This window comes from Onychomys torridus, chromosome 13, assembly GCF_903995425.1.
Source record: "Onychomys torridus chromosome 13, mOncTor1.1, whole genome shotgun sequence".
NCBI classification, from domain to species: Eukaryota; Metazoa; Chordata; class Mammalia; order Rodentia; family Cricetidae; genus Onychomys; species Onychomys torridus.
The window spans coordinates 78286982-78306147 of NC_050455.1; the positions used below are offsets into that span (position 1 = coordinate 78286982).

At 34.6% G+C, this 19166-nt stretch overlaps 1 protein-coding gene across 1 annotated transcript in view; it reads left to right on the top strand.

The window, feature by feature from the left end:
• The window catches only part of Tmx3 (thioredoxin related transmembrane protein 3), a 28654-nt gene extending 13996 nt beyond the window's left edge, over positions 1–14658 (top strand). Inside the window, exons 7-16 of the mRNA XM_036205175.1 lie at positions 83–182; positions 812–889; positions 2852–2918; positions 4994–5092; positions 6659–6716; positions 6866–6919; positions 8438–8494; positions 10036–10165; positions 11558–11626; positions 13012–14658. Coding sequence (XP_036061068.1) covers positions 83–182; positions 812–889; positions 2852–2918; positions 4994–5092; positions 6659–6716; positions 6866–6919; positions 8438–8494; positions 10036–10165; positions 11558–11626; positions 13012–13269 — 970 coding nt within the window. The 3' untranslated portion in view covers positions 13270–14658. The remainder of the gene's footprint in view (positions 1–82; positions 183–811; positions 890–2851; positions 2919–4993; positions 5093–6658; positions 6717–6865; positions 6920–8437; positions 8495–10035; positions 10166–11557; positions 11627–13011) is intronic.
• Positions 14659–19166: the final 4508 nt, after the last annotated feature.

Consider the following 19166-nt stretch of genomic DNA (forward strand, 5'->3'; position numbering starts at 1 on the left):
TAAACATCATCAGCTGTCACATAAATTGGATTGAATTGTGCATTGTTTTTAGTTCAGACTCATTTGTTTTGTTTTCAAATAGGGCTCTGATTCGGCCACTTCCAAGTCAACAAATGTTCGACCATGTACGGAAGAGGCATCGTGTATTTTTTGTTTATATTGGCGGAGAATCACCCTTGAAAGTATGAAATTATCCTTTTCCCACATAAACAGACATAGTGTAATTTTATTCGGTGTACAGCTATGATTTTGCAAAAACTTGAAAGCAAAATATTTTAGTTTATCTAAGTATTTTTCATAATAAAAATACTTTATTTAATCTTCCTTACTAAATTTGCCATTATGAAATTGAACTGAGTAAAAATTTGGGTAAATATTGCCTGCATTAGTAATTCTTATGGTACTAACCAGGTTATTTAATGTTAACACTTTTAAAACACCTTAAGTGAAAGAATGGAAACTGCAGTGAAATGTTACCTTTTTAAAGCAAAACGGCATTCCTAAGGTTACTTAATGTATGTGTGTCTGCCACCTTCTCTACTGTCATCTCCACCATCGTTCATCATGGTAATAGCCCGAGTTGACCTTGTGGTATAACTCAGCTCTCTTTGAAGGGGAGGATAGGAACACTTAGTTGATATGATTGTTTACCTTTAGAACAGTATATTTGGTTTGGTTATATTTTCTCCTTTCACTGAAAGGTGACATGGTAGGAAATTCTTGCACTGCTTATAAATAGCCTTGATTGTTAGAGAACCAAATTTTGATCTTTGATATTCAAGATGTCTTTTTTCTGTTTGTATTATCATAGGAGAAATACATAGATGCTGCTTCAGAATTAATTGTATATACATACTTCTTTTCTGCCTCAGAAGATGTGGTTCCTGAGGTAATATTTAATATCTGGTTTAATGACAAAAATTCACTCTTAAGAATTACGGTTTGATTTTAGGTACCTGGTTTATTCATAATGTTATATGAGAAGAAAGAAACTTTTACTGTTGTTGTCAGACTGTTTGTAATTCACGAGCCAGGACTCCATTACCATGGCACAGAGACTGCAGCTGTCACATTACTGACTTTTTTCTCTGTGAAATAATACTGGTGAGCAGTGATATACATCAAACTCCAAAGGTTCCCAGTGTTGTTGTGACCCCAAAATATAAAATTATTTTCATTACTGCTTCATAGCTGTAATTTTGCTACTGTTATGAATTGTAATATGAATATCTGAAATGCAGGATATCTGATCTACTACCCCTGTGGAAGGGTAGCTTGACTCCAAAGGAGTAACAACCTACAGGTTGAGAACCACAGTTCTAGTATGTATATAGGTTCTTATAATGAAAATTCTGAAATGATTTCAGTTTGTTGAAGAACCTCTATTTTTGCCAGTCTAAATCCACTCCAGTTTACCTATTATACCAGTTATAAGACATGTTATTTTTCAGAGAAGATCATGCTAATATTCTTAATTTGCCATTTCTCCTTTTTAAATCTAAGTATTGATGTTTCTATTTTACAGTCAAACTCTTTCATTTTGGTGTTCAGGTATATGGGGTTTGTTGTTGTTTTGGTTTTTGGGTTTTTTGTTTTTTGGTTTTTTTTTTGGAGCTGAGGATCGAACCCAGGGCCTTGCACTTGCTAGGCAAGCGCTATACCACTGTGCTAAATCCGAATGGAAATAGTTGTGTAACCAGTACGTCTTTGAAGCTGTAGAATTAGCTGGGCAGAATATTAAACACCTGAAGATAGAAGCAGGAGCTCAAGGCCAGCCTGGGCTACATGAGACTTTGTATTTAAACAACAACAACAACAACAAAAAAAAAAAACCTAAAAAGATAGATAACAGACCCAGCACCCCCTGCAATGTGATAGTGAAGGTCAAGGAATGTAGGAGACAGATGGATATGGAACTGGATTCTCTGCTGCAAGTTCTTTGAGGAAGGGCTACTTTGTTGCTTTGAAAGGGAAAAACCAGCCAGGCAGTGGTGGCACAAGCCTTTTAGTCCCAGCACTCGGGAGGCAGAGCCAGGCAGATCTCTGTGAGTTCGAGGCCAGCCTGGTCTACCAAGTGAGTTCCAGGAAAGGCGCAAAGCTACACAGAGAAACCCTGTCTCAGGAAAAAAAAAAAAAAAAAAGAAAGGGAAAAACCTGAAAGTAGAACTTTTTATATCATTTTTGTGGATGAGTTGCCAAAAACTGGTGGATCTAGTCCTGGTTGAGAGCTTTTTCACTACCTAAGGTAGTTTTTTTCATGATATTGTTTAATGTTTAGTTACAATGTATCAAGAACATTTGTCATATTGCCTCTGTGCTGAGATGTACCTGGATCCCTTTATTTGTTACTTTCATGTTTCATGTGTTCATAATTGCTTAGCCAAATTGTTTGTCCTCTGATAGTCATAATTTTACTCTTGAAATAAATACAAAATAGAAAGAGATACTTTTAGGTGACTCCTTATGAATGACAAGTGTGTTTAAAAAGCAGTTTAGAGAGTTCTTTCCTATGTTGACTCCCTAGATAAAGTGGCTGCATATCACATAGCTAGTGGGGAACGACATCCTTAAGTAGGCTGCTGTTCTGTGTCCCAGAACTCTCCATCTTTCCCTACCCAGAATGCTATCTGTGGTCTTTTAGAAACTCTTAAGAGTAGTCTTTGTTTTTTGGTCAAACAGGATGCTTCCAGGGAGATATCTGAAAATACTCAGATAGAAAAGTTGGTTGAACTTAAGATTGTACTCTGTTTAGTCTTTTGTTGCTGTCTGTATGTGTTCCAAGTTTTTTTCTGTGCTTTTTCAGAAGTTATAGGCACTAATTGTATTATTGTCTTCTGGTGTTTTTCTGCAGTATGTGACACTGAAAGAGATGCCCGCAGTGCTTGTTTTCAAAGATGACACTTACTTTGTTTATGATGGTAAGTTTCAAAGTTTTAACTCATATAAGCCTTTCATAATTACAACATTATTACAAGGAGGTCTTTATAGAAGATTTTATAAGTGCTGCCAGTGTCGTAGTTCCCTGTGGTAAATGACCTTTTTAACCCTTAAGAAGTTTTTCCATCAGTGTGCTTTCATCTTTAGTTGCTTCCAACAATTTTGTGTGTTGTGAAATTATTTGCCAGTTTAAGAAATAAGCTATATGTGATTTCTATGCGTTAAAATGTTCAGAATTAATTTTAAGAGGATAGTAAACATTTTACCACACATAGATAAAATAAAACATCCTCAGCAGAATGGAACCCTATACTCTTTCTAAGTATTTTCCCTCTGTGTCTGAAAGCACTTTCTTGAAGTTAATACTTCATTTTAGCTAAGTTTTATTTTTGTATCACCCATACATCATAAAAAGAATGGCATAATAAAACTCTGGTACTCATAGTAATATTGAATGATTAACCAGACCTTACTGCACTTGGTTTGGTTTTGTTCTCTTTGGAAACATTTCAAAGCAGATCATAAAGGCATTTTGTCACTATGTTTCATTATTCTTTTTGAAAATGTGGGCTATGTTTTTTAGGTAGCCACTTGGTTATTGGACCACAGAAGACAGCTTTTTTATTGCTTCAGTAAAATAATATGTTTTGATTATTGTGCCGAGAAAATTAAGCATCTCTTTTTTTTTTACTGTGTTTAATTGAACTCATTTTAATTTCTTGATATATTATTATCACTTCTGTGCATGTAGTTAACCATGCAGTAGGTGTACTGTGTTAACCTACTTAATGTTGCATTGTTATTTTATCCTTTAAAGAAATTATGCAGTGGATAATATGGCAGATACATGAATGTCCTACATCACTAGAATGTTAGATAAGGAAATTTATACAGTGAAATAGAAAGTCAGTTCATAAGCTCATTAATTCAGGGGTTAGTTATTTAATGTTTACAATTATCTCCAAGCAAGCAAATGTTTGCCATCAAAGGAACATGAGAGAAACTTGCACACATAAAAATAGGAGAAAAGAGCCAGGCGTGGTGGTGCATGCCTTTAATCCCAGCACTCAGAGGCAGAGCCAGGTGGATCTCTGTGATTTCATGGCCAGTCTGATATACTGAGTGAAATCCAGTATAAGCACCAAAACTACACAGAGAAACCCTGTCTCGAGACACCCCCCCAAAAAAAATAGGAGAAAAGAAATAACCATAACTGTGTCTTTACCTTCTTTCTTTTTGATGTTAGAATAACTACTAGAAGTATGGTTTCTTCATGCCATTATCATGTTTCCAAAAGTATTTCAGAACTCTGTTTAATCAGGATGTGTTATTTCCCCAAAACATTGTATTTCCTGGGGGTTGGGGATTTAGCTCAGCAGTAGAGCACTTGTCTAGCAAGCGCAAGGCCCTAGGTTCGATCCTCAGCTCAAAAAATAAAATTGTATTTCCTGTCAGCCTAGAAAAAGATGTATTTGATATTGAAATAAAGCTCATGAACTGTGTTTTATGTTTGTGTTTAAGTTGTACATATGAGAAACAATTATAAACTAAGATAAAAATCTAAGAGACAAGAGCAAAGAAATTACAATACATAGTACCTGCAATGATAGGAATCAGGTAACACCTTTACCAGGCTGTCATTGTAGGAGAATATGTTTTTATTTGATCAATGTGTAACATATCTTTCCAACTTCATTTTTAAATGAATATTCAGACTGTAATAACTGTTTATATAGTAGTATATGTAGTATAAGTTATTTTTAAGTTTATAAATGGACTTATTTAACATGTTATAAAATATATTCAGTTTTGATTTAGGGCAATTTAATTATTTCTTTTATTTGAATTATTTTTTGCTAATTTTATTGGTACTATAGTAAATAATTTCATTGTTCATTAATTGTGGTCTACATCTGATTGAGTAGAATAAACTACCTAAGAACCAGCTTATGGTTTTAAAATTATGATACTGTATTAGATATTTTATTCACATTGCTGGATTGAGACATTGCAGCTATCTTGTACTCTGGTGTATTTCATTTGCTTTGTTTTCAAGAGTATGAAGATGGTGATCTGTCCGCATGGATCAGCAGGGAGAGGTTTCAGAACTATCTTACTATGGATGGCTTCCTGTTGTATGAACTTGGAGACACAGGTAACAAGCATATGGCCATTCCTATTTCATTATAGATTTTTTTTCTTTGATTCAGTACTTAATTACTGTTTCTTTTAAAGTTGCATTTACTAATTAAAATAGACTTATGTTTATTAGTTCTTTTTAAGAATTGAAACTTACATATCCATACCACATATTTAAGTACATATAATTCATATGAGGATCAGTGTAGCCAAAGAAGGGCTTTTTCTAATATCTAATGGTGATGAGGAAGACAAGGATCCTGGATGATTGAGGAATGAAGGGGGGGAAACAAAACAAAACATGAAGCTACAAGTCTTCTAAGATCTGCTTTTACTTGTAAGTAGGAATCTGTCATATTGTTCATTTCATAAGATCATATGATAGAAAATTACAGATAAAGCAAGAAAACAAATAGAAAGTAACTATATATATAAATAGAAAGTTCAAAACTTCTAGGACACTTACTTTTTAGGAGAAAGTATTGTGTAAATTTAGACCCAATTGTAAGTGAAATATTTACTTATTGTTACACATGTATTTCCTCTCACAGTTTCATGGTCATGGGATAGAAGTGCAGCTATAGAGAAGAGGCATTTGAAAATTAAATTAACACAGAATAAAAACTAAGTATGAAATATTTCAAGAAATGAAATAATCCTTATACACTGATGTTTTCAACAAAAAGAAAACAGTGAGTTGAGATTGTATAGATGTAATATTTTTAGAGATGTGTTATGTAGGGCAAGATTAGGAAAAGCAGCAAAATAACATTGAATGATATGTTTTGTTTCCTTAATCCTACATTTGTGTTCCTACCCTTGAAAAATAATGTTCCCATATGTTTAGGTATATAAGTTCATTTAACTTTCCTCATAACTCTGAAAAACTGTTGCTTTCCTGAAATAAATGAGCATTCCTTGAAGTTAAGGTACTTAGCTAGTAAACTGTGGTTCCTCACCTGTGTTCTCCCAGGGCTTAGTATAGTGCTGAGAACATAACACCTTCAACCCACATCATCACCACCACAGCACCACTGTTCTGTTATTACATCATTCTACCCTCCTGAACATTATCATATGGAGTACTGTTTCACTTATGCCTCAGAAACCGTTTCACTAAATTTGATGCTATACGTCAATGGTGAATGGTGATCCATTGTAATGGATGTAACAGAGGAAATGGCCACAAAGAAAGCATCTCCTTTGTGTTATAAAAAATTGCTTTTTAGCACCACAATTTTTATTAAATTTTTTAAAATCAACATCTTTATGGTACAGCTTTTGACAAAATACTGTACCAGTCTATGGGTCACATAAAACAATTTTAGTAGAGAAATTATTATTATTCACCTCCTAGAGGAAATTTGTCATTTGTAATTGCCTAATTCATTGGTTCAGGCTATAAGCAATATACCATAATATATTAATTTTGTGTAACATGTGAAGGATGATTGGAATTAAAGTCTAGAAGCATATTCTTATAGTTCCCAGTTACATCAGAAGTAATATTTGACAAGCATATGTAATGTGAGTTATATCATTCTCAATTCCAGGAAATGAAAGATATTATTCTTAATTTTAGGAAAGCTTGTGGCCATTGCAGTTATTGATGAGAAAAACACATCGCTTGAACATACCAGGTATGATTGCTTTGAATTTATTTAAGCTTCAAATGCCATCCAGATCTTGTTTTGCCTGTAGCACTTAGATAAGGCAACAGATGTGATAATGAGATAATTAAACTTTTTAACTGAAGAGGTGAAATATTTATGTGTTTGTTCTTCTACAGATTAAAGTCGGTTATTCAAGAAGTTGCTAGAGATTTCAGAGACCACTTCCATAGGTATGTACCTGTGTTCTGAAAGGTTGCCTTTGTGTAACTTGGTGTTACAGTGAAGTAAATCTAAAACAGTAAGATAAATTGAGTAACCCTAATCTCTAAAATTTAAATCTGAGATACCCTCAGGTCTAAGTGAAGGGCTGTGACATGACACTAAGTAGAAAATCCACAGCTACCTTCACATGATAGTGGTCAGAGCACAAAGCCACTTTTAAAAAATTGTGTGAAATTCCTTCAGGATATGTTTATAGGGTATATATATGGTGAGGGAAAGTGAATTCTGTACTTAACATTTTGGTCCCTGCCCTAGGGAGCTCATTGTTTATGTGAAAATGTTCCAAACCGTGAAAACTTGGAGAAATGTAAAGCACTTCTGGCCCCAGGTTTTTAGAAAACAGAGTCCATCTCACACTTAGAAAGGTGAATCAAGGATTGCAGTGAATAGCCAGGTGGTGATGGCAAGCACTTGGGAGGCAGAGGCAGATGGATCTCAGAGAGTTAAAGGCCAGCCTGGTCTGCAAAGCGAGTTCCAGTACAGCCAGAACTGTTATACAGAGAAGCCATCTCTCAAAAAAAGCAAACAAACAAAATAGAGTTGTAGTGAATGACCTGGAGCTTCAGGTCAGCATGAGGATAAATCCATGTCACATCTTACGAGTTAGAGAAGATGCATCCAGTCATTTATAATTTATTCCATTCATGCTTCCTGAGAGTGTTTGACATGTGTTTTATGGTAGGTTTATATGCCCATAGACTAACAAATTTGAAACAATTCTAGTGAACAGTCACATGTCAGGTAGATATTCAAATTAATGGAATATAACAATTTACTTGGGAATGAGAATTTTTGCTGTATTCCAAATTTTTGTGTTTGTTGCTGCCATTCAAAACAACAATAGGAACTTACAGGACTCATTATTTTCTTCATATTTCAAACCTACTGAAAGTTCATTGTGCAGCATGGTACATGGTAGCTGACCTCTTTTGAGTGATCCTCTTTCTTTTTTTGGTTTTTATTTTTTTTTTTTTTTTGGTTTGGTTGGTTTTTTTTTTTTTTTTTTTTTTTTTTTTTTTTTTTTTGTTTTTTCGAGACAAGGTTTCTCTGTGTAGCTTTGCGCCTTTCCTGGATCTCACTCTGTAGACCATGCTGGCCTCGAACTCAAAGATCTACCTGGCTCTGCCTCCCGAGTGCTGGGATTAAAGGCGTGCGCCACCACCACCTGGCTGTGATCCTATTTCATGGTAAATTAGCTTTCATTAAATCCATTTTACTTGGAGCACATTTTCTTACCTGCCTTTTAAACATGTAAAATGAGGTGAAATGTCACAGAGCTTGTTGCCACTGCCCATGTACTTGTTCATAAAACCCAGTAACACACACACTTAGGTACAAATCAGGGGTTTCCATGTTCAGTATTGAAAGTTTATGTGCTTACCAAGGTCATGTTTGTGTTGTGTACATTTTTTTAAATCTACATTTGTGTTCTTTCTCTTCTCTCTGTTGTTGCTGGTGTCGGATAGAGATTTTCAGTTTGGCCATATGGATGGAAATGACTACATAAACACATTGCTGATGGAGTAAGTAAAGTGTTAATGGTTTTACTAGCAGTTTTTCCTCTTTGATATTTCAAAAAAAAAACAAAAACAAAAACAGAAAACTCACATCATTTTCTGATGTCTTAGTTTATAAATCCCTTTATTTTGAATTTATTGAAATTCAATTTTATTCTTTACTATAGAAAATTATCTGCCACTTCAACATTATAACTTATAGTGTCCTTAAATCATTCTATAACATATATATTTGTGGTTTTTTATAATTCCTACTTTAATAATTTTAATATGGAATTATGGTCTGCTAAGGTTGTTCACTGGGTAGAGGCAATTGCATACAGGTCTGACAACTTGAGTTTGATCCCGTTATACCACAAGGTAGCAGGAAAGACCCCATTCCTGAGTTGTTGGCCAACTTACACATTTCTTAACACATAGTTTAATCAGATAATAGAAAATCTGAGCTCAAATTAGAATCAGGAGAACATAATTAGCTTAAGTTGCTACATTTGAAGGGTATGTTAGGTTTTTGCCTCTGCCTGAGGGTTTTAAAGGAGGTAAAATTTATTTTGATTCTGGTTTATAAGTCTCAATGTTGGTGGGCTCCATTGCTTTCTGTCTAAAGGAGACACAGCATCATGGCGGCAGGAGTACGTGGCTAGTACTCCTCACTTTAGATGAACAAGAAGCAAAAGATGAGGAAGAGAAAAGGAGACCAAGCATTAAGAGCATGTTTCCAGTGACTTGGTCCATCCTGCTAGGCTTAGCCTTGAAGATTCCCTACCTACCAAGATAATATCACCAGTTGGGGACCAAGGCTTCCACACATGAACCTCAGGCCATTTTATATTCAAGCTATAATAACAAGTCTTTATGTGCAGAGATATGGCCTGCTTTGATGAATTTTTAAGTATATTGGAAAATATATGTATCCTCTTGTTGGAAAGAGTGGCAAGAGACTATAGAGACTTCATAGTAGTGTTATTCAACATGTTTTTTGTATGTTAACATATACAAGGTACCATGTGAATATTTAGCTTGAATTTTCTCATGTAATTATTTAGCAAGTTAGGTACTCTTGGTTTCTTTATTTTATGAGGAAAAAAAAAACTTTACATGTAAGAAGTTAAATTACTTGATAGACATCCTGTAGTGTTAAGAGAAAGCGCCATATTCAAACACATTGTGACTTCAGAGACCATCCTGTTGCCTGTGTGGGTTTTTGAGTGCCATCTGAAGTAGGGTATATGTTATTAGTGTTTTGTATAATACTGTGCAGAAATTTATCCTTTCTATTTTATATTTAATATAAATATATTTATATCATATATATTTATATATAATTATATTTAGTCACTGTTGATCAGGTGTTGATTATTAGAATATTTTCATACATTCTTGGTTAGTAGTAAATTTGATGGAAAATTTGAAAGGTTCAGGTAGACCACAGGGATAAAGATATTAAAAATCTCTTTTCTTCCTTGACTATAATTACTAAGATGTAAATGATAATTAGGGTATTTATTATTATTGTACTTAACATAAATTTTTATTTTTTTTTCTAGTGAATTGACAGTCCCAACCATAGTTGTACTGAATACTTCAAATCAACAATACTTTTTACTAGATAGACATATTAAGGATGCCAGTGACATGGTCCAGTTCATTAACAGCATTTTGGATGGTACAGTACCAGTAAGTAGTTCCAATCCATTTCAGAGGGATGAAGGGGAGGAGGCTGAAGAGAAGTAAACAGATCTTCACCTCTGATCCTGAGAAAGATAGGTAGCCATTGCCTGGAGAGAATAGAGAATCAGCTTCCACCAACTGCATCCTCATGTCTCACTCACCCAGTCTGTTAGCACATTCTTCTGTGGCAGAGGCTTATAGGTGCAAATGTCCTTCGAAGAGTTATCTGGAATACCTTGCTTGTCACAGTAATAGGAAAGGTGCTCTTGGCCTCTAGGGTTAGATTAGAGATATTAAGAGGTTTGTGATGTGAAATAATGCTTTTTAGAGAATTTTCATGGCACGTAACACCCTTTTTGGTCAGTTGAATTAAGGATAACTGAAGTAAGTTACCAGAAATAGTGATTTTTTTTAAAAAGCTATGAAAAACATTAGTTTTCTAAACAATCAAGAAATGTATTGAGAATCATAGCTCCAGCAAAGAGTTCTAAAAATACTTATGTGAAAGAATAAAGACTTGTTGTAAAGACTACATGATCTTAATTTTCTTTTTTGTTATCTTTGTTACTGTAAATCCTTTTGAGGTATTTCTCAAACTAGGTTGCAACTCATAGTAACAGTCATGAAACCTTGCTCAGGTAGAGATCAGGTGTCAATAGCACACATATTAGTTGAAAAAATTCAGGAAGGGTCTTTGTGGCTTCAATAATATTTATTGTTTTCTTATATTTTTATTTCAGTTTTATACAAACTTTGAAAAGCCAATATGTGTACCTACCTTGGTTTGAAGCCAATAACTTGGGGAAACTCTCTTAGTCATATAGTAGCAATATGATATATGTAGAAATGATATTTTCATTGAAAGAAACTCATTTGTAGTAGTGAGAGCCCTTTTGTTTGTGATTTAGTGAAGCCTGATGAGACTTTTATAAGAGAGATTGCATTGGTCCTGTAGTTTAGGAATTCAAAGAATGGGCAAGACTTCTGGGAGGGCTAGATGCTGGGGTTTGATTTTCTCAAGAAGTCTCTTGGCTTCTCAGCACTCCCTGTTGAGCTCCATCTGCAGGAGGATGTTCCTACTTTGTAGGAAAGTCTTCTGCCATAGTGTGGCTAAGCAGCCCAGAAATTCAAGCTTGTACAAGCCTGGGGAGGGTGGGCCAGCATCCCAAGCCACAAGGATCATGAGTAAGGGAAGATGAGTTTTTAGGGTGTGTTAGCATAAGATAGGAATATAGGACATGAGGGGGATGTAAATATTGTAAATATTTAACATGAATTTAGGGGGTGATGTGTGTAACATTTTGTAAGTCAACTTTATGACTTCCAGTTACATGATTATGTAACATAAAATGTAGTACTAGTATGTGCATAACATATTTTATTCTTATTAAATTGAAGGCCCAAGGAGGTGATAGCATTTTGCAGAGATTGAAAAGAATAGTATTTGATGCTAAATCTACAATTGTGGTAAGTTCTGACAGTTAATTTAGTACCCTTGATAACTAAAAAATTTGGAGGTTCTCAGTCACCTCTCTCTTTCCACTTATCTTTCTTTCTTTTGTACTTTATTTCTTTAAATGGCAGACTTAATTGTAGAATTAAAATGTAACAGTAATTCTCTAACAATGTCTTCATTTCTTTGTTCATCCCAGCTGTCTTGCTAACTGCTCCATGTCATTTTTCATTTGTTGAGGCCTAGGCCACCATGAAAATGTAGCTAGCCTTCTTTATTGGTAAGGAGTAAAATTAAGTAATCTGAATTGTCCCATACCTAGTATCCTTCTGTTTTTTCAGTCACATTTGGCTCCTTTTTATTTTTTCTGCCAGCTGCCCTCATTTTCATTCAGGTCCACAGTCTTTCTCACTAGTCTTAAATTTGTTCTTCATACTACTGCACAATGTCACAACAGCCATCAGTTCTGAGCACTTTCTTTTTCCAGTGATAATATCAGAAGATCCCATCCATCTGAAATACTTTCCTTATTGGCTTTTATATATTACTGAGGCTTTCTAGGGATCACTGCTAGTGGTCACATGTTACCTCTGCCTCTTTCTCACTCATTTTTAAATTTCCACTTCTTATTCTATGAATCAATCCAAAATTGATCTTTTTGTTCTCTGGACTCTTCTTAAGAGTAACAGACCCAATCCATAAAATACATCTTAGTGGTAAATCTGATTTAGTAACAAAAAATTTTCTGAGAGCTGAGGAAATAGCACATAACATAAAAGAAACTAGTAAATTAATGTGGCTTTACTAGCAACCAGATTACTCATACGTTAAAATACAAATAGGGCTATAAATAGATGGCTCTGTAGTTAAGAGCTGGTGCCTCTTACAAAGGACCCAAATTCAGTTCCCAGCTCACAAAGTAACTCCAGCCACGGAGGATCTGATACCTCTGGCCTCCAGGCACCACCAGTACACACACACACACACACACACACACACACACAAATTAAATAAAATCTTAAAAAAAAAACACTATAAGAGCATGTATATAAACTCTTTATTCGTAAGCAACCTTGTAGAATTCAAACACAGACAGTAATTATCTAAGAGATCATAGGTAATGTGAGAAAAGAAGGGTCTTTATTAAGTACTTAATCTATTTGGTTTCTTTTCCTATTCCCGTAGCCAGTTCTACACACAAGCACACTCACATGTGCGTGTATGAGCATAAAATTTTTAATCTTAGAGTCTTTAACATGGTAGGTATTGCTCAGGTATTGACATGTATTCATTGAAACTAAGTTCAGTAGCAGTGAGTGGAAATCTATTGTGGCATTATATTTATATCATGCTTTTTATGTCAGAATTCTGTTCAAGTACAACTGAATTCTCTCCCTAGTCTATATTCAAGAGCTCTCCACTTATGGGCTGCTTTCTCTTCGGCCTGCCCCTTGGTGTCATCAGCATCATGTGCTATGGAATCTACACAGCTGACACAGATGGAGGCTATATAGAAGAGCGGTATGAAGTATCCAAAAGTGAGATGGAAAACCAGGAGCAGATAGAAGAGAGCAAAGAGCAGGAGTCCATCATTGGAGGATCTCTAGTCCCTACTGTGCAAGAGCCCAAGGATGTATTAGAAAAGAAGAAAGACTGAGACTTCACAGATAAAAAATATTTGATAGGATTTCAGGTTATTAAAGAATATTTATTGAATTTAATCATGATCTATTTACAGAAGAGAACATGTTATTTGTATTTTGCTAATAACAACTGCATGAATTAAAGTAATCCTTCCATAAGTGGGAAGACATTTGGAACAGAGAGATTAAGAGTTTGTACACAACCAAGCCAGATCATTGTGTCAGTTTACCTTGCAGATGCCCATTTTGTGCACACTTCTCTGTGTGCATGTTCTATGACAAAGTTAAAAACTTGAACAGAATATTATCTTGACCATTGGGGTGGAAGATACATGGTTTTACAGAGAGAAATAGTACTTTCACCTACTATATCAATTCTATATTTTGGATAAAATTTATATGAATAAATTAAGTCTTTAAAATTTAGATGTTTTAAGAGTAACTAGTAACTTTTTCCATGTATCAAATTTCAGATTCTGAGTTTAAAAATCACGTGGTTTTTATATAGCATACTGATTTTATTTTACTAGTTGTTTTTAAAGGAGAAATGTTACTTTTTTACTTATATCAGTTGCATTATTATGATATTGGCTTATAGTCCCATGAAGTGAGGGAAGAATCTTGTAATTGGCCTTTACAAAATGACCAAGGTATGCAGGGAGTGGTGGGTTCAGTCCCTGCCTTATGCTGCTCAGCAGGGCACACTGTCCATCGCTGTAGGAAAGAGAGGCCCCTGTTAGTTCACCTCACTTTTAGCCAAAGCAGCCTAGTATTTTGTTTTGTTTTATTTATATTTTATAGCTTGACATTACTTCTAAAATTTCTATTAATTAAGAATGTTTTCAGAAGTAACATAAATCATGTTTTTATGACATATAAACTAATAATTTAAATTTTACTACCACACCTCTATTGTGGGAGGCTATGACATGTCAGTTATATAATTAGCATGTTAAACTCAGATGTCATGAACAAAGGGAGACATCCATGTTTCCCTTCTCTAGCTCTCAGCTTTTCCTCCATGACAGTCATGAACTCTCATCTTTCATCAGAATGCAGTCATGTCTAAGAGTAGGTATTTTGTGATAACATGTTTACGACATATTAATTTGTTAATTTTGAGGCCTTCATTTTAGCTAATTTCAGAATTTTTATTAAATAGTGTTTAGATGGCTGTTGTTTGAGTAGTTTAGGGTTTATTGAAAGGATCCACTCAGCATTTGTAAACATGGCTTCAGTCCTAATACTGATGTTACTTAAGTTTTGGTTACCAGGGGAGCTTCTGGTTTCTGGACTGAAACTTGTGTATCTGTAGAGTCAGGGAATTGTTAGTCATAGTTTGTATCTAGGTGTGCTTTTCATGTTTAAAAAAAATCCACTTTTAATATTTAATCACTTTTTTTTTTTTTGGTTTGGTTTTTTTTTTTTGGTTTTTCGAGACAGGGTTTCTCTGTGTAGCTTTGCACCTTTCCTGGAACTCGCTTTGGAGACCAGGCTGGCCTCGAACTCACAAAAAAAGATCCACCTGCCTCTGCCTCCCGAGAGCTGGGATTAAAGGCATGTGCCACCTACTGCCCTTAATCACCCATTGTTAACTTTATTAATAATGGTATAAACATACAGTCACAGGGAATTTCAGAAGATAAAAGAATATTTTTAAATGGAAACTGGAGATGAGCATTGTTAATAGTTGCTATGACAAGTAAACTCCTCCAAAGAAGACTCTTTGGGAAGGTTCATGATAGTTGTCCCAATGGCCAAGTCTTTTTGCAGGAGGAAAGACCTGAAGTGCATATAGATGCCTCATTTATAATACTGTATGTTAAGGAGAGAGAGCTGAGGTAATAGGAAGTACCACTAATATATTTTAATATTGTTCATCACTATCAAATGTTATGTGTATTTTTCCTTATCAATCAAAACTTGTAAATAAGTTCTCAGTAGGAAAAAGGTAAAGCACAGTTTTGCATCAGGAAACAGAAGCGCAGAGATATTTTTTGGTTTTGGGGGTGGGGCTTGCAACACTTTCCTTTATGAATGAGTGCTTTGGTTTTCTGTTGTGAAATAACTTTATGCTGATTCTCATTCACTTTGTACTTTTAAAATGTGTTCATTGGGAAAAACAAAATGTGTAAGTGGTTTGTAAGTTAATAGTTTTATTTCTTTTTGTATTAAACTACTTTTTTCTTCTTGAGATTTTTATTTGCATTGTCATATTGTTCACATAACAAAATTTAAAGTTTGTTCATTCATGTGCTTTTTGATATGTTATCATTCTATTTGCTTATCAGGAAAACATGCTTTAGAATCAAGGCAGCTCTCTTCATAATCTAGGAAAATATTGATCTTCTAATTCAATGGTAAGTCCCATGGTTAAATACCAACAACAGAATCCTTTTAGGAAATTGGAATTCCACCCTTTCTTTCATGTGTAAAGTTCTGATTTCTGAAATTCAAAAATTTAGCTCTTTGGTGCTGAAACAACATTTCAGAGTATTGTAGAGATTGTTCATGCTTGGTCCAGCATCCTCAGCATCTCTTTCTGAAAGCTTTCTTCATTATGTGCATAGATATTTTTATACCTTCTATTGTTTGAAGCTTGTTTGAAATTTATTAGATATACATGTTTTGTTTTCTTCCTCACTCTAAGGACTCCTGGAACATGATTTAGAAATGCCAAATGAGTAAAGGTGATAGAAAGGACTCTTGAAGAGCTAAAGCAATTGTGTCTGTTTCTGTTTAGTCAGTTTTATTGCCCGTGATGTTTCTGACATTTTGACTTGGTAGCTCTTGATTTTAAAATAATATTTTCATCAGTGTTTCCTGATGAAATGAACAGGGAAAAAAATCACTCAGCTATTCTTATGCAGAAACTGTTAAACTAGTGTAACATGTTAAGATTTAAGTGGAGGGACTGAGTTTGCCATTTTATCTTTACAAATATATATTTTTTCTGAATGTTTCTGAGTCCCAAGAATAAGCAAAATAATAATAATTTTATAGTTTGGACTAAGCTATAAAGGTTTTTGAAAGTCTGTATTACTACTAACTTGTTGACTTGTGATACTCTGCCTTATAGCATCAATTGCAAACCTTTGTTTTTCTAAAATAAAGTAATTAAAAAACATGATTGCATAATTGCTACCTTTAATATTTATTTTTTCAGAAGTTTGCCACATGACTAATTCTCTATACAAAATCAGAAGCTACAACTAATATTTCATACAATATTTTTTATTAAAACAGTTTAATAATAATTATAGAAACTCAATTTTAGATTTTAAACAGTCCTAGAAGTGAATTGTAGCTTGATTCCCTATAGACTAATTCCCTAACACCCATTTTTCTAGTGTATTTTGATTTTATAAAGCCTAGTTGTTGTTGTTTTTTTTAATATTTTTTTTCTCCAAAAGGATGCCTCAACTTTTCTACAAAGTTTAAAGTTAGAATAGGATTTGAATTTTGCATTACTAAATTACAATCCTGGACATACTACTATCCTGACCTATCATTTTCATTATCAGTTAACAGCGAATTTAAAGCCTTTGGGGTAGGGGGTCACTTTGATTTTTTACTTATTTTTACTTATTGAATGGAAAGCATATATTATAAAAACATAAATTTTATACAAAGTTAATTTTTAAATTTCTTGCACCAAAAAGATGTGTTTTCATGGAGTGTTGGGAACAAAACATGAGCTTGCACTGATTTGCAGGTTATGAGCAGAGACAGCCTACTGAGCTATGTGAGGCAGGTGCCCTGTGTCGGAGTAGGGGGACACTATCTGTATGGGATGCAGGTCTCACTTCATGGTCCTTTTTCTTGCTCCACCCTTGTGGAATTAGGAAAGCCAATTAACCTCTCCCACTTCTGAATTACCTGTGATTTGAGAATAATGCCACCTTTCTCTAAATTATGAAGGTTAAATTGACCTGTGACTGGCATATAGCCACAGCTCAAAAATTTAATTGACTTTTCACTTCATTTAGAATTCTATCATCGGTGTGGAAAAAAAATTCATTGTAATGTGAAGTCCTGATACTTTTAACTTTTCTTGGCTAGTTTTCTGCAATTTTTGAATTCTAGAACTTTATATAGTGATGGAAAATATTTTAATATTGAAATTAAAATTAAATACAAGTATTTAGGTTTAGTCACCTGTGAAAAACCCCTGGCTTTTGTATTTTTTAGATGAAAATGATCACACACAAGAAGGTGTAACTGGTCAGTAAGGTTATTGATTAATATATGTGCGTATCTTGCTTACATTTCTGTGCGATTTAGGCAGAGTTAGATGTAGGTTTGTCACTGGAGTGGGTTTTGAGGTTTCAAAAGCTGCCTGTGGATTAGGATGTAGCTCTCAGGTGTTTCTCTAGCATCATGCCTGCCTGCCTACCTGCCACCATGCTCCCATCATGATAATGATGTTTTCTGAAGCTGTAAGCAAGCCCCTGATTAAATGTTGTTGTAAGAATAGAGTTGGTTGTGTTTCAGCACAGTAATAATAACCCTAAGACAGTCTTGTTCTGTCTCTACCTGGAAGACTACTTTGGACAGGTGAGCTGGGGAAGCAGGTTGAGAACAGAATTTTCACATAGGAATGCAAGCATTTGGTGTATGTATGTAACATTTGAATTGCTTTAGAAGAAAACTTGCTGAAATGACATTTTCCTGTCTTCTTGGAATGGTAAGATAATAGTTTGCTATGTCACAGTGGAAGGAAGGAAGTAATCTAAATTGGAGTGGGGATTAATGTCAAAAGTAAGGGGGGGAGGAGTTTAGTCATACGGGCTGGCTTGCTATACCATGCTTTGTTGACACCCGTGGGAGGCCTGCCCATATTTGAAGAGAAACAGGAAGAGTGGATGTGGAGGGGGTATCACAGAGGGGAAGCAGGGCAAAAAAAAGGATGAGATGGGGGAGGGAAATTGGGGTCAGAATGTAAAATAAATGAAAAAATTTAATAAAAAGAAAAAATGTACTTAAAAAAAGTAAGTGAGGGCTGGAGAGATGGCCATTGACCACTCTTCCAGAATATCCAGATTCAGTTCCCAACACTCACATGGTTGCTCACAACATTTTGTAATTCCAGTTCCAGGGGATCTTGTAAATTGAATTCTGTCATTGGTCCGATAGCCAATTATAAGTAGCAGCTTGGCCCAAAGGGAAGATTTTTTATTGGAGGGTACATGACCTGAATCCCCAAATAAAAAGCTGGGGTGGGGTGAAGCACACTCTTGGAAAGTGGAGTTGTTGGCAGTGAGCCATGGGAGAAAGCATGGCTTGGTTAGATTCCCCACGCTCCTTGGGAAATAAAGAATATCTCAGGAAAACCAGTAAAAAATCTAATTATTGAAAAGGACTCAAGGAAGTATTACAGAATATTTAGGATTTCCAATGGATAGAATAAACAAGTGAAAATTACCACAAATACATGTATGTATAAGAGTATTTCTGATGCTGATAATGACCAGCATTATTGCAAAGAAGATAGAAGACACAGTTATCATGATAAGTAGTTAAGAGAAATAAAATTAAAGATTCTTCTGTTCCCAAAGTCTCAATCATAGAAGGCACAAAAAAAAAAAATACAATTTCATTATGGTAGCTAATATATCTGATGGCATCACATATACCTATAAAAGAAAGATATAAATTACGAAGGTTCCACAAGAATTTGAACAATGAGGGCTTTTTTTTTTAATCTAAAGAACTAGGATCTATAAATTCAGAGAAAGAAAAATGACCATTTCAACCCTCAGCAGAAATGATAAAAGTCAGCATAATATGAAGCAGAAGCCTATAGCCCAATCTTCAGGAGAATGAAGTAGGGGGATGAAGAATTCATCTGAGCTGCAATCTGTATCAAAATAGATGCATGATAGATAGAGAGATAGAGAGATAGACAGAC